Source organism: Passer montanus, unplaced genomic scaffold (assembly GCF_014805655.1).
Source record: "Passer montanus isolate IOZ18808 unplaced genomic scaffold, ASM1480565v1 scaffold9, whole genome shotgun sequence".
In the NCBI taxonomy this organism is placed as follows: domain Eukaryota; kingdom Metazoa; phylum Chordata; class Aves; order Passeriformes; family Passeridae; genus Passer; species Passer montanus.
The window spans coordinates 7,959,216-7,971,848 of NW_024374367.1; the positions used below are offsets into that span (position 1 = coordinate 7,959,216).

General features: G+C 41.4%; 1 protein-coding gene across 2 annotated transcripts; it reads left to right on the plus strand.

Annotated features, from left to right (window-relative positions):
* Positions 1-388: 388 nt before the first annotated feature.
* Positions 389-12,003, plus strand: CCDC174 (coiled-coil domain containing 174). 2 transcript variants are annotated; one of them, XM_039695481.1, is made up of 12 exons: positions 389-474; positions 2,119-2,223; positions 3,108-3,208; positions 4,092-4,150; positions 5,072-5,252; positions 6,748-6,843; positions 7,693-7,829; positions 8,206-8,300; positions 8,555-8,702; positions 9,497-9,631; positions 10,704-11,396; positions 11,439-12,003. In XM_039695481.1, the coding sequence occupies exons 1-12, from the start codon at positions 433-435 to the stop codon at positions 11,783-11,785; spliced, it is 2,139 nt and encodes a 712-aa protein (XP_039551415.1). In that variant the 5' UTR covers positions 389-432; the 3' UTR covers positions 11,786-12,003. The 2 variants fall into 2 exon arrangements, with proteins under 2 accessions (XP_039551415.1, XP_039551414.1); XM_039695480.1 differs by having other exon boundaries at positions 10,704-12,003.
* The last annotated feature ends 630 nt before the right edge of the window (positions 12,004-12,633 follow it).

A 12,633-nucleotide genomic window follows, 5' to 3' on the forward strand; every position in this document is an offset into this window, starting at 1 on the left:
AAACAAGAACAAAAAATAGGAATACCTGGCCTCAGCGTGTGACTCGGCACTGGCACAGGGTAATGAACCCACCCTGATGCCAAATTTGAACCATGTTCACCGAGCCCCACCCAGCTGCGGGCCAGCCTGCAGTCCTGCCAGCCCAGGGCACCCCAGCTCCGCCACAACAGCAGCAGCTCCCGCCCCGCGGCTGCACAGGGGCATTTCCAGCGGGACGCCTGAAGGATTTGTCCCGCACCTGCCACAAACGCTCATTTCCTCACTCAGTTTGAGGGCAGGGATTCCCAAAACTGGAGAAGCCGCCTGACCTCCCCAACATGGCGGCAGCGCCCGCCCGGCCGCCCTCAGCGCACTGTCGCGATAGCGCCGCGCTCCCGCCGCGCTTTACGGCAAGGCGGCCTGCGGGAAGGAGGCGGCGGCGCCGGTCCCGCCATGGACCGGAGGAAGAAGCCGCTGGACGTGGCCGCGTCCTCGGTGAGTGACTGAGCGGGGAGAGGCAGAGTGAACCCATGCACCTGCCCGGGAGGCTTGTAGGGCTGTGAGGCGTGCTCAGCCGCCGCGCTCCCGCGGGCGGGCAGGGCCTGGCCGGCGCAGGCCGTGCGGCTCGCCCGGGGATCCGCTGGTGCGGGGAGGGGCCGGTGCTCTGCTGCTCGCGGGCGCTGGGTTCGGGGGCTGGGTTCAGGAGCTGTGTGCAGGTGCTGGGTTCAGGGGCTGTGTGCAGTCCCTGCAGCAGGCGCTGGGTTCAGGTGCTGGGTTCAGGGGCTGTGTGCAGGTGCTGGGTTCAGGGGCTGTGTGCAGTCCCTGCAGCAGGCGCTGGGTTCAGGGGCTGGGTTCAGGGGCTGTGTGCAGGGGCTGGGTTCAGGCGCTGGGTTCAGGGGCTGTGTGCAGTCCCTGCAGCAGGTGCTGGGTTCGGGAGCTGGGTTCAGGGGCTGTGTGCAGTCCCTGCAGCAGGCGCTGGGTTCAAGGGCTGTGCTCATGGGCCGCATACCGGGTCTGTGGCGGTGCCGGGGCTGGGGGTTTGTCCCCTCACCCTCCTGACCGGGCACTCGCCCTGCCCTGCGCTCCAAACCCGAGCCTGCCCGCCTGGGTTTGCACTCCCGATGCAATGATTAAATCAGCCCGTAACAGGGAAAAGCGTTTTTCCTGGAGAGCAGGAGGTCTGTGCTGTGGCAGATGAACTCCCCACCCTTAGGGATGGTGAGGTGCTGCCCCTCGCTGCTCTCCAGGACGCTCACGAGAGATTCTGCCAGACACTTCAGATGAAGAGTTATGTAAATAGTTAATGTATGCTAATAGTTAACTGTGAAATATTTTACATTGAATTTCTGGATAATCACTTCTAAGCAGAAGGGAGAATGAGTGATTTTTAAGACACTGCACTTCGTTGTCCCAGGGACTTGAAAAGCAAATGCTATAGTGCTTGGGACAAATATTAATACCAAAGTTTTGCACTTTCCTGGTTTAATGTGCAGCTCTGAATTTTGTCATCTGTAGGACTTGCAGGAAAAGTAGCATAATATCCTCTTCCGAACTAGTTTTGTGATCCCAAGATAACACCCCTACCCATGATGTTTCGTAATAAAAGCTGAGATGGAGCTTGGTCACAGATGGCAATGCTACTCATGTGTTTATTTAAAAAGAAGGATAAAGAAAATCTAAAACTATTAAACAGTACATAAAGCAGTGGGGAGAAAATGTATTTTACTATAGCAAACTTTTATCAATTATTTTCTGAGACAGGATTTTATTAATTATCTAATGGTTAAAAGTTCTCATAGCCAGTAGTGTTTTTCATTGCTTCTTCTCTATTTATTTGCCATTAGGAGGCTGGTAAAATCTAGACAGAGCTATGCCTCTCTTATCCTCAGTGTGTAGCAAAAGATCAAGGATATCTTTGAGGATTGTTTTAATCCCTAGTCATAATTTGCATTCTGTGGTTCTTTATTTTGTTTGCTGTAAAAGGTGATCTTAGTGATCAGATCAGTGCTTCAAAGTTCCACATAAAAATGCAATTAAATGCTCCTATAACTGTAAGTAACAGATTGTTTTCCTAGAGATCCACTTATTTATTGCAGCAGCTGATGCCTGTGCCTGTGATCTGTTATTTGTGTGGTGCAGCTGGTGGATCTCAAAGCCGAACTCTTCCGAAAGCAAGAGGAATTCAAGAAAGAAAAGCTGTTGAAAGATGCTGGTGTCTTTGCAAAGCCCAGAACTTCTAATAAGGTAAAAATAATCTTCCACTGTTGTTTTTGTCATTGTCTTTATCCTGAAAGTAAGGAAGTTATACTCAAATCTAAATAGTAGTAAATGCTCACCTGTGTTTCTAGTGAAATATAAAATGTACATGATGAGAACGTTCTCTAAAGTTCATTTCTGGGTGAGATTCCTGTGCACAGAAAGCTTAGTCATGTGCTTCTGCCCATCTAAATCCCCACTTAATCTTCATTCCCCAAGGATGCACACCCTTTAATTATAGCAAAATATGTTTATTTTTTTATTAGAGGATTTTATATGATGCTGCAGGATGGAGGATGAGAGATTGTTCTAGAGTCACTGAACTCCCTTGATAAATGCTCTGCTATCTGTTTTTGGTGTACAATAATGAATACACAATTACTCTCTTGTTTGCTCTATACTGCACTTTGGGTTTTGTTCATTCTGCAGCTCTCTAGAAGCAGAATGTGCTGCTCCTACCATATTTGAAGCACATGCAGCATTTACAGTGTTATGCTGCAAACAGGCCAACTGACTGTATTTTTTATCTAAAATGGAGACAACAGAGAATAGAAACAATTTTTGGCTTTGTTAGTATTTAATCAGCAAGATTGGGGTTTTTTTAACCTTAACATCTTTGCCAGAATATATTTTTTCTGATTTCTGAGTACCTGTGGAATTTTTAGCTTCTCAGCCTGCCCTTAACTATGATACCATCCTGCAACCTGTACAGCACAGGATTGGTCTGAAGTCAAACACGTGTAAGATGTTATTTACAAAGCCTTCCATGATTCATGTGCATCATTTGCATTATAGAGTTGAAATATTTTTAATTGTTACAATTTTTAATATTTTCATCTCTTTATTTGTTGTTACAAAATTTTCGTCTGCAGAAACCAAGTATCTGGACCAAACAGAACACAGGAGTTGTAAATCGAGCTGCAAAAGATGTTGAGCAGAAGGCAGAAGAGCAGGATATATTGGATAAATCAAGGTAGCTCTTAGGCTCTGTAAGAAATACTGCAAATACTTTGCAGAATTTTTTTCTTTGGTATTTAGGAAAGCATAGAAAGGAGTTTTTTGGACCAGCAATTCTCATTAGAGCAGCCAGTAATTCCAGCATCATCCATACTTTTTACCAGTAGTGTACAAACTGCATCCCAGCAGTCTCATGCTCTCATGAACTCACATTGTCACAGCTGTCTAAATGTGTCAGGTTACTGATTTTTAGGTCATCTTCAGAATTACCAGCCAGTGCAGTGACATGTTAGAATTCTATAGCAAGGTGTTTCTTGGGCTTGACAGAAAATGGCTCACATTTTCAAGAATTACCCCATTTTCTAAATGGGTTAGTGGTACAAAAAGGTATATGTGGAAAATGCCATTTATAAATCATTTGCTGTGCTTCTCTAAACAGTACCTTGCTCTTAGAAATTTTATAAATTAGCTAAGATTTTCTCTTCAGTTTCTAAGATAAGGTGTAAGTGTGTTATCTCTTTTTTTTCCTATAAAACTGTTTTTCAGTAGCTGCAAATCATAGTTTTGTTTCCAGTATTTATCTGACAGACCACAGTACTTAGATAAAGGTGGAATTCTTCTAACATCATGTTTCTGCCTACTTGACAAATTACATTTGAGATTAAATTTGTAACTTCACTAAAATTATTTTCAATATAAATTCTGGAACTGGAAAATATTATATCTTCAGAAACGCTAGTGAAGGTTCAAAACAAAAGCCAGGCATAAGTCAGCTTCTAATAAACACCTCAGGCACTCCCAGGATTTTTCTATTCCATTTATATAAGGTAAATAGGTCACTTTAAAATGTGCTTGGAATTGGTAGCATTGCAAGGTTCATTTTTTTTTTCTTTTTTCAGGAAGAAGCTTGAAGAGAAAGCAAAGCTGTATGAGAAAATGACAAAAGGAGACTTTCCAGGTGAACAATACTATTCCAAAATAAGCATTTATATATGTATAAAGTCTTGGAATTATTATACAAACTGATTGTCATGGTTTATTCCACTTTGAGAAGGAAAAATATACATTTACTGGAGAAAATAAAATTACTTTTGAAGGGCACCCTGACCTGGTAAAGCACTAGGGGCTTGTTTCACTCATTCATTAAGTGGATGAACTATATTTTGGTTTTTCAATACAGTATCTTAGAAAAACAAAGAAAAATTTCTCTCTATTGTGCAATCTTTGGATTGCATTGCTGATGCTCTGTCCTGCATTCTAATTGTTGGGCCTTTATGAGGAGAAGAGGATCAGGAGAGGAGTCATGGCATATGAATGCCAGTCATGCAGCTAATAGGGATAGAGAATGCTAATCTGTTCCTTTCTTCTCTCACACATTCAGTCCCTTTCAAAAAGTAATTATTAAAATAGAATACAAATCTCCTTGAAATTAATCTGTTTTCTTTACTGGTGTCCATCTTCATCCACATGACCCCACCACTTCTTTCTTCTGCTTTCCTAAAATCTACCCTCATGAATGCTTGAGTCCTGCAAACATATCAAATGTTAAGCATCAAAAAAGTATTTGAGCCATTATATGACAAATCCTTTGCCTATGAAATAGTTAAAGAGCAGAGAATGTTTTGCTGCAGAGAATGCAGCCTTTTCTGTACTGCACACAATGCCCCAAAACTTCGATTCAGAAATAGACGTTATCACTGTGGAGCCACTTGATAGCTCTGGGTTTGTTTGGCACTGAATGAGATTTAAGTACTCCCCAATACTGTGGTCAAGGGCATTGCTGGCAGCTGAAAAGCTGATTGTAGCTATTTGGTATTGATTTTGTGCTCAGTTCTGTTCTTTTCATGGCTGTTCGCTAAGAATCGATTTTCTGCCTTAGATGAAGAAACTGAGGATTTGTACCTGGTGGATTTCACTCAGAAGATCATAGACAAACAGCACGAAGTACAGGAGCTGAGGCAGAGTGAAGCTGCTGGGAAGACTTCAGAAAGAGACACAGATGAGGAGGAAACTCAGCCTGAAGCAGACATTCCACCACCAGAGGACCCGGATGAGGAATGGTTGGTGATACTGATAGGGCTCATCTGTCCTGGCCACTCTTATTCTTGAGAATTTAATGAGAAAATACTTTACCAAAATGTGTGAAGTGGCACCTTTGTTTTTCCTTCTTGTTTAATACTACGCATTGACAAGGAGGTGTTAAGATTCTTTCATTTCTCCTATAAAGACAGTCCTCCATGTATCTTTCATTTCCACCCACATAGGTAACACTGCAATAGAATCTACATCTTGGATCTTGAGAAATTGCAATGAAGGCAATGTGCTATAGGGGGGACAACATCATCTCCTCTCTTATTTTGTTGCATAGTTTATGCAAGTAGTCATCACATCACAGTATTTGTGCCATTTTATGCTTTGATGTGCTGAAGAAATGTATTTTAGCAAAACTTGAGGATTTTATGGTATTCATGTTCCTTTCTTAATTGTGAGTGACTTAAAACTGAGCAATCATTTAATTGTACAGCCTTCCCTTAAAGGAGAGAAACTCTGGTTGGAATAAGAGCACAATTTTCAGCATTTCTTCCACTTTGCTGCAGCACAGCAAATAGTCTCTGACAGTTTTCTTTGTCATTCCAAGTAACTACTATTTTTTCACCTGAGACATTAGGAATGATTATGAAACCAGTCCTGACTAAACATTTTCACTGCCCATTTGTTTAAAATGTTTACGGAACAAGAGATTTTACTTCTGGTAATCAGTTTAAACCAGCAGTAACCACTACAAAGCAGACCTTCATTCTTCAAATACTGAAGTGTAGATATCCTTAGAAACTATGTAAAGGACTTAGTAAAAGCCCAGATCTTTAAAAGTTTGGGGGCTGGGAGCTAGACTGCCAGTCATACTTTTTCAGATGTAATATTCTTTAGAATAGGATAATTGAGGCAGCTTGATGCTAAAGAGCTTTCCACATTACAGGACAGTAAGTGTAGCTCTTAACAGCTTTTTCAACAACTGTAAATCAGGTGTTCAGTACTATAAAGAGTTGAATAAGAAGCACAATAGCTTCAGAGGAACATTTTGCTTGTGTTTTAGTCAGCCTTTGTTATGCAGTTGAATGCACACTATCAGTCTGTTCTGAATGGCCTTTAGACCAATAATTGAAATGTATTGTAGCAATTTCATATCCACAAGAAGTCAATGCTGCATCATTATCTTCACCATGGGAAGCAAACAGTAGGCTGAGTTCTATTTTGTTGTGAAAACTACGTGACATAGTTACTTTTGAACATTTTGTACACCATTTTATTGCCCAGGTGAGCAGGGGTCTCTAAGGGAGATAGAATAAATGTCTGGTAGAATTGTTACATGCCCCATTCAGAACTGTGCTCTTAATCTGCGAGTGCATTAAATGAAAAGCAGGAGCAACTGTCACACACAGACTGGGAGGTGACAGACACTCTTTGGAAAGGGTCACTGCTTCTGTCTTCTGGGTAAGATTAATACTAATCTGCAAATAGAAGTTTTGCATCACTTTTCTTTTTCTTTCATTACAGGGTTGATTATGTTGATTTCTTGGGCCGATCTAGACGCTGTATGAAGAAGGATTTACCAAGCCTGCTTAAAATGGATCAGGAACTTCAAGGGAAAAGGTGTGGTTTCTCTAATGGAGCTGCATGTTCCTCTCAGTGTTTAACTTTTTTTTTAATGAAAAGGAAGAGAGGCTGTGCTTTGTCACCCCGTTCTCAATCCAGAATTGATGTTATTGCTTTCTCTAGATTTGCATAATTTGTAGAGAAAGGTGTTAATCAATCTTAGATATTTGTTGCATCTTTTAAAAACTGGGGTCCTTGTGTTTCATTATACCTTCCATACAATGCCAGGAAAGTTATTACTGTTCTCTTTAATGTGGAAATTTATGGTAGTCTTTTAACAATTCCAAATTCCTCATGATATTCAAAGTAAATTTGTTAGACCTCCATTTGTTTGGTTTTGTTCTTCTGTTAAACAGCTGTTTAACATCTCTTTTGTTAAAATTACTTCTTTATTAATACTTGTGTGTTAATATTTGAATATTAATATTTTGAGTAGATCTCTTGTGTAAATGCTTAGCTTTTTGTTACTTCAAATACCTTTCATTTTCTTACATTAAATTTGAAATGTTCCTATATGTGATTGCTAGAATCCCCACAGATGCCAATAACTGATTATTTCATCTCCCATTTTGTGATTTGGAATTATTTTGCAAATCTTCTGAGAAAGGATACAATTTTATTTGTCTTTTAATAACATGTTGTACCAGTATCTTGTTTTAGAGGCAGCTTTGTATTTCTGTCTTGACCATGCACCATAGTCATCAGCACTGTATCACTAAGTAGTGAATGCAGTGATCTGTGTAACATGGAAACTGCAATAGTGGATCAGACCAAATTGTACTTGCACTGTTTGGTACTGACAGACTGGTAAATTCTGCTCTGTAATCCTTAATTTGTTTTAATTAGACAAGAACCTGATGGGAATACTCTGTTATCTGAAGACATGAGAAGAGAACTTCAGAGGCAGCAGTGGGAAAAGGAAGAAGAAGAAGCCCTCAGAAAACCCATGGGACCCATACATTATGAGGACATTCGAGAAAATGGTACAGTGCCATACTTTGTATCACCAAAGAAATCAGTTGTAGAGGGAGCAAGGGAAAGTTACTTCTGTGCCTGTGTGGCAAAGTGTAAGTGTGTGTTAAGCCACGTGTGTGATAACTGTTGAAAGTTACCAGTACATAAGTCTAGATTTACTTTTTCTTCAAATTGTATTTTTCTCAAACGTTTCTCTACCTCATCCTGTGTTCTCCTTCAAGAAGCTTCACTTTATGTATTATCTAAAGCAAGCCTTTTTTAGCCATCTAAAACCAGTCCAGTGTTGGAAATAATTCCACGCTGAAAGCAGGGTGCCTGCAGGGTGTAGTTATTGTCAATTATGAACTGAATTTAACTTAAACCTATTGTTTTTCTCCTTTTCAGAGGCCAGGCAGCTCGGTGTTGGTTACTTTGCCTTTTCTCGGGACCAAGAACTGAGGCATAAACAACGGGCAACCCTGGATATGCTGAGGGAGCAGGTATGAGAGTGAAGAGCAGACTGGGCTGCAAGGGCAGAGTGGTTTCAGAGGTTACTGTCTTTGATTTGTTGTGTAAGTGCTACATTAGGTGATGCCTACAACTGACTCTGAAGAAGCCAAAGAAATTTGGCTTCTTTTTTCCTGTTGAAACCCGGTACTTGATTAGGATTGCTTTTAGTTGTTTTGTGAAGAAAGATATGTACTTGTTTATAATAACAAATGAAGATTAATTCATGTTTCCCTTTGCTATTAAGACACTTGATCAGAGAAATAAACGTGAACAGCTGAAGGAGAAGAGGAAGGCAGCTCTAGATGCAAGGCTGTCCAAACTTCGAGCAAGGAAGATTAAAAAGTTAAGGGAAGCTGGATTAGAGGAAGAGGCAGAAAAACTGGAGAATGGAGGTATGATCTGTCTTTTTAAGTTAAATACTTGCTGTTTCACCTTGTTCTTGATCTGTGGACCAACAGACTCTAATTTATATTCATTTAGATATTCAATGTATTGGTATTATGTATTCTATATATGCAATTAACATAACTTTTAGGATAATGAGTGCTGATATAATTGTGTGTAGATATAAAATCATGCCAGAAATAGCTTAATAATGCAGGTAGAAATACAGTATGTAGATTGTAGCCTTTTTGTGATTCACAGCTGACAGCAGGAATTACATGGGTTAATTATGCATATTGAGGCTAGAGCTGCTGACAGTGTACTGGCTTTTTCTTCTATGAAGATGAGGTAGAATAAGCAGTAACAAGTCAATTTTGATATCGTTCAATAGACACTCTGACAGTTTCAGTGCAGTGTGTGAATTGGAGATACAGATGCCTCTAGGATTTAGGATAATGAATTTGAATTCTAATCCTCTCTCTGTGCTGTCTCCCCTACAACACTGATAGTCAACTTGTACTGTCTCCCACTGGAAAATGTAGCTGATATTTTACTGTGTCAGAATTCCATGCAAATGATTAACTGTGAAGTGTTCTGGAAATGAAGAACAGCATTGTGCCACTGCTCACTGTTATGGTTGTTCAGAAGAATAAGAATGCAAATTGTTTTATCCAGTAAATGAAATAGAGATACTCTTCTTATTGGAGATGTATGGAAATAAATGTTCTTTTTTTTACCTGTGAGAGTCATACAGATTTTATTCTGTAACTGACAATCTCTACTATCTCTTCCTGTAACACAGAGGTGAAAGGTGCTGCTGAGGAACCAGAACCTCCAAAAGTTACTGCAGCAAGTAGGAAGGTCGAGGTCATCATCCAGGAGAGGAGAGATACAAAGCCTGGAGTGCCTTATGTCCGAGAGTGGGATAAAGGCAAAGGTAAGGAATTGTGGATTCAGGAACATTGTTGGAAGAGAGCATGTACACTGCCACTTTCATTTCTGTTTTGTGACCAAAGTATGGTAAAACTGAGAAGCAGAAATCCTTTCTACCTTGGTAGTGATGACTCTCCAGTGTCCAGGGCAGTGATGACAAGGATTTCTTAGTGCCAGTAGCTGCTGTAATGTCCCCACAAGTTTTCTTCTATATGAGTTACTGAATTTCTGAATGATCTTGACAGGTTGACAGAATGACAAATTCTGTACTTCCTAAGATGTACAGTGTGATCTTTTCTTGATATATTCCTGTGGTTTCTGCTACCTGGTAGATGTATCATACAAATATCACACAGCACAATATTAAAACATGATTCAGAAGAGACAACTTCAGTGCCTGTGTCCCATTTTGAAGCACCTTCCTTGTCACAAAGTGATGGCTACCTTGTAGGTCCTTCCCAAACCTACTGACTCATTTTGCACTATTAATCTAAGCTCATGCACATTCTTCTAATCTGATGCATAACTTCTAAGTAAAAGCAAACAAGGAATAGACAAAGCACATAAATGCTCACCTTCTTTAGTGCTATAACAGCACTATTCCTCTTCTATGCAATACTGGTATTTCCAGATTCTTTATCAATCTTTTGCTTTTTCAACTTTTCAATCTTTATGCTCCATTAATGAACATCACTGTGAGGGGAAACTTCATGATTCCATTAAACCCCCAAACTTTCAGATCCTATCTCATAAATCTTTATCCTCTCTGACATTGTTTTTTTCCTTCCTCTGATGAAGCCTGGTATCTCACCAATACCCAGGCAGCACTGCAGCAAATTATACACTCAGAAAGCAGAGGACAGCTTACTCTAAAATGCCAAGTGAACTAACTGTGGTTCACTGAAGGAATCTGCACTAGATTCATGTATTTCCATGTAGTATGAGGTGGAAAAGGAACTTCAGGTGGCTTTAAACAGTTGCATCTTCTTTGTTTGCCAATTTGTTTTCCCTCCTGTCTGACTGACCTTCAGACCTTGAAATCTATGCTAAATCTACCATTTTCCTGTTTCTGACAGAACTGATGTTTGGACAATGGGAAAAGAAACAGGAAGAACTGAGAGATGAGCGAGACCCAGAATTTGCACCACCTTCTGATTACTTTTTGGGAGAAAAGAAAGATGATTATCACCGAGGTCGGAATTTGAACAGTTCTGAAACCTCCTCTGAAAAACTGGAAACGGAGAGAGCACAAAACCAACAGAGGCCATCGGTGCCAGGGGGCAGTGGCAGCAGCACTGGAGATGTGCCACTGTCACCACAGCCTTCCAACAGCAACGTTCCAGTTAAGCCAGGGTCAGCAGAGCCCAGTGGCCGTGACACTCAGGGCGTGTCATCAGCAGAGGATGACAGCAGTGATGATGAGGACATGCTGCCACCAGCACAGGCTTACAGCTTCAGTGCCCGAGCTGTGCCACCCCCGCTGCGGGGTTACGGCTACAGCAGCCAGGCTGTGCCACCACCCATGCCAGCCTATGGCTATGGCACTCCCGAGGTGCCCTTCCCAGTGCAGGCTTACGGCTATGGAGCACCAGGAATGGTGCCACCAATGCACAGCTATGGCTATGGCACTCCTGAGATGCCCTTTGCAATGCAGGCCTATGGCTACGGCACCCAGGGTGTGCCCCCAGCAATGCACACCTGTGGATGCAGCTCCCAGGGTGTGCCACCAGCAATGCACACCTGTGGATGCAGCGCCCAGGGTGTGCCACCAGGAATGCAGACCTGTGGATGCAGCTCCCAGGGTGTGCCACCAGGAACACAGGTCTGTGACCTCAGCAGCCAAGATGTGCCACCAGGAATACACACTTGTGGATGCAGCAGCCAAGATGTGCCACCAGGAACACACGCCTGTGGCTGCAGCACCCAAGAGATGCCACCAGGAACAGAGACCTGTGGCAGCAGCGCCCAGGATGTGCCACCAGGAACAGAGACCTGTGGCAGCAGCGCCCAGGATGTGCCACCAGGAACAGAGACCTGTGTCAGCAGCACTCAGGATATGGCACCTCCAGAGCAGACCAGCAGCAGTGACACTCCAAATCAGGAACCACTTTACCAAAGTTTAGATGATATGCTCTCTTATTATAGACAAGTGACTTGAGCTGAGCAAAAAGATAAGCAAGAACCATGATCTAAAGAACTGAAATATAATTAATTATGTCCTCTACAGAATATTATTTTCCTACATATGGGAAAAATAAGTTTCTGTAAGTACATCAGAATAAATCTGGACACATAAGCTGTTGTACATCACAGTTATATTTTGCCCTGTTGGTTTTTTTTATTACCTCTTTATTAAAATTTAGCTCTTTGACTCTTACACCTGAACTTAAAGCTATATTAATCACTTGCTTTCAAGAGATAAACTCCTTTAGTTGAGCAACTCCTGGCTGCTTCTGGTTTGGAGGTACTACAAGTTCAGTGACATTCATAGAAACAGTATGGAAATGGTAGGTCCTCTGCTGCCAAACAGAATGGTTTTGTTCCTCACTTAATCTCCTGTCTTTTAGGAAGTGCAGAATATTATGGAGTGAACACTGGTGGTTCACATGGCCTCTGCATTCCTGAGGTCCATATATAATTCTGTGCAGCATTTTAGAGTGGAGACATTGCAGAAGTCAATAAATAATGATGGGTAGGCTGAAAATAAACAAAACACTGAAGCAGAAGCCCTGACACCTGAAATTACTGTCTTACTTGTTTAGAAGATGCTCTCATAATTCTCCCAAGTGTGTTTTTCTTGCATAAGGAGTTACATATATGGCTTTATTTAATTTTTTTTCAAAAACTGATATTGGAGTCATTAAATATAAAAGCAGACCAATCTCTACCAAACTAACTTCTATTCCAGAATCTTAGTAAATGAGAATACTTGCCATGTAGAAGATTTTTATTTCTAAAGGTAACCTAGATCACTCCACTTGTATTTTAAAAGCCTCATACAAGGAT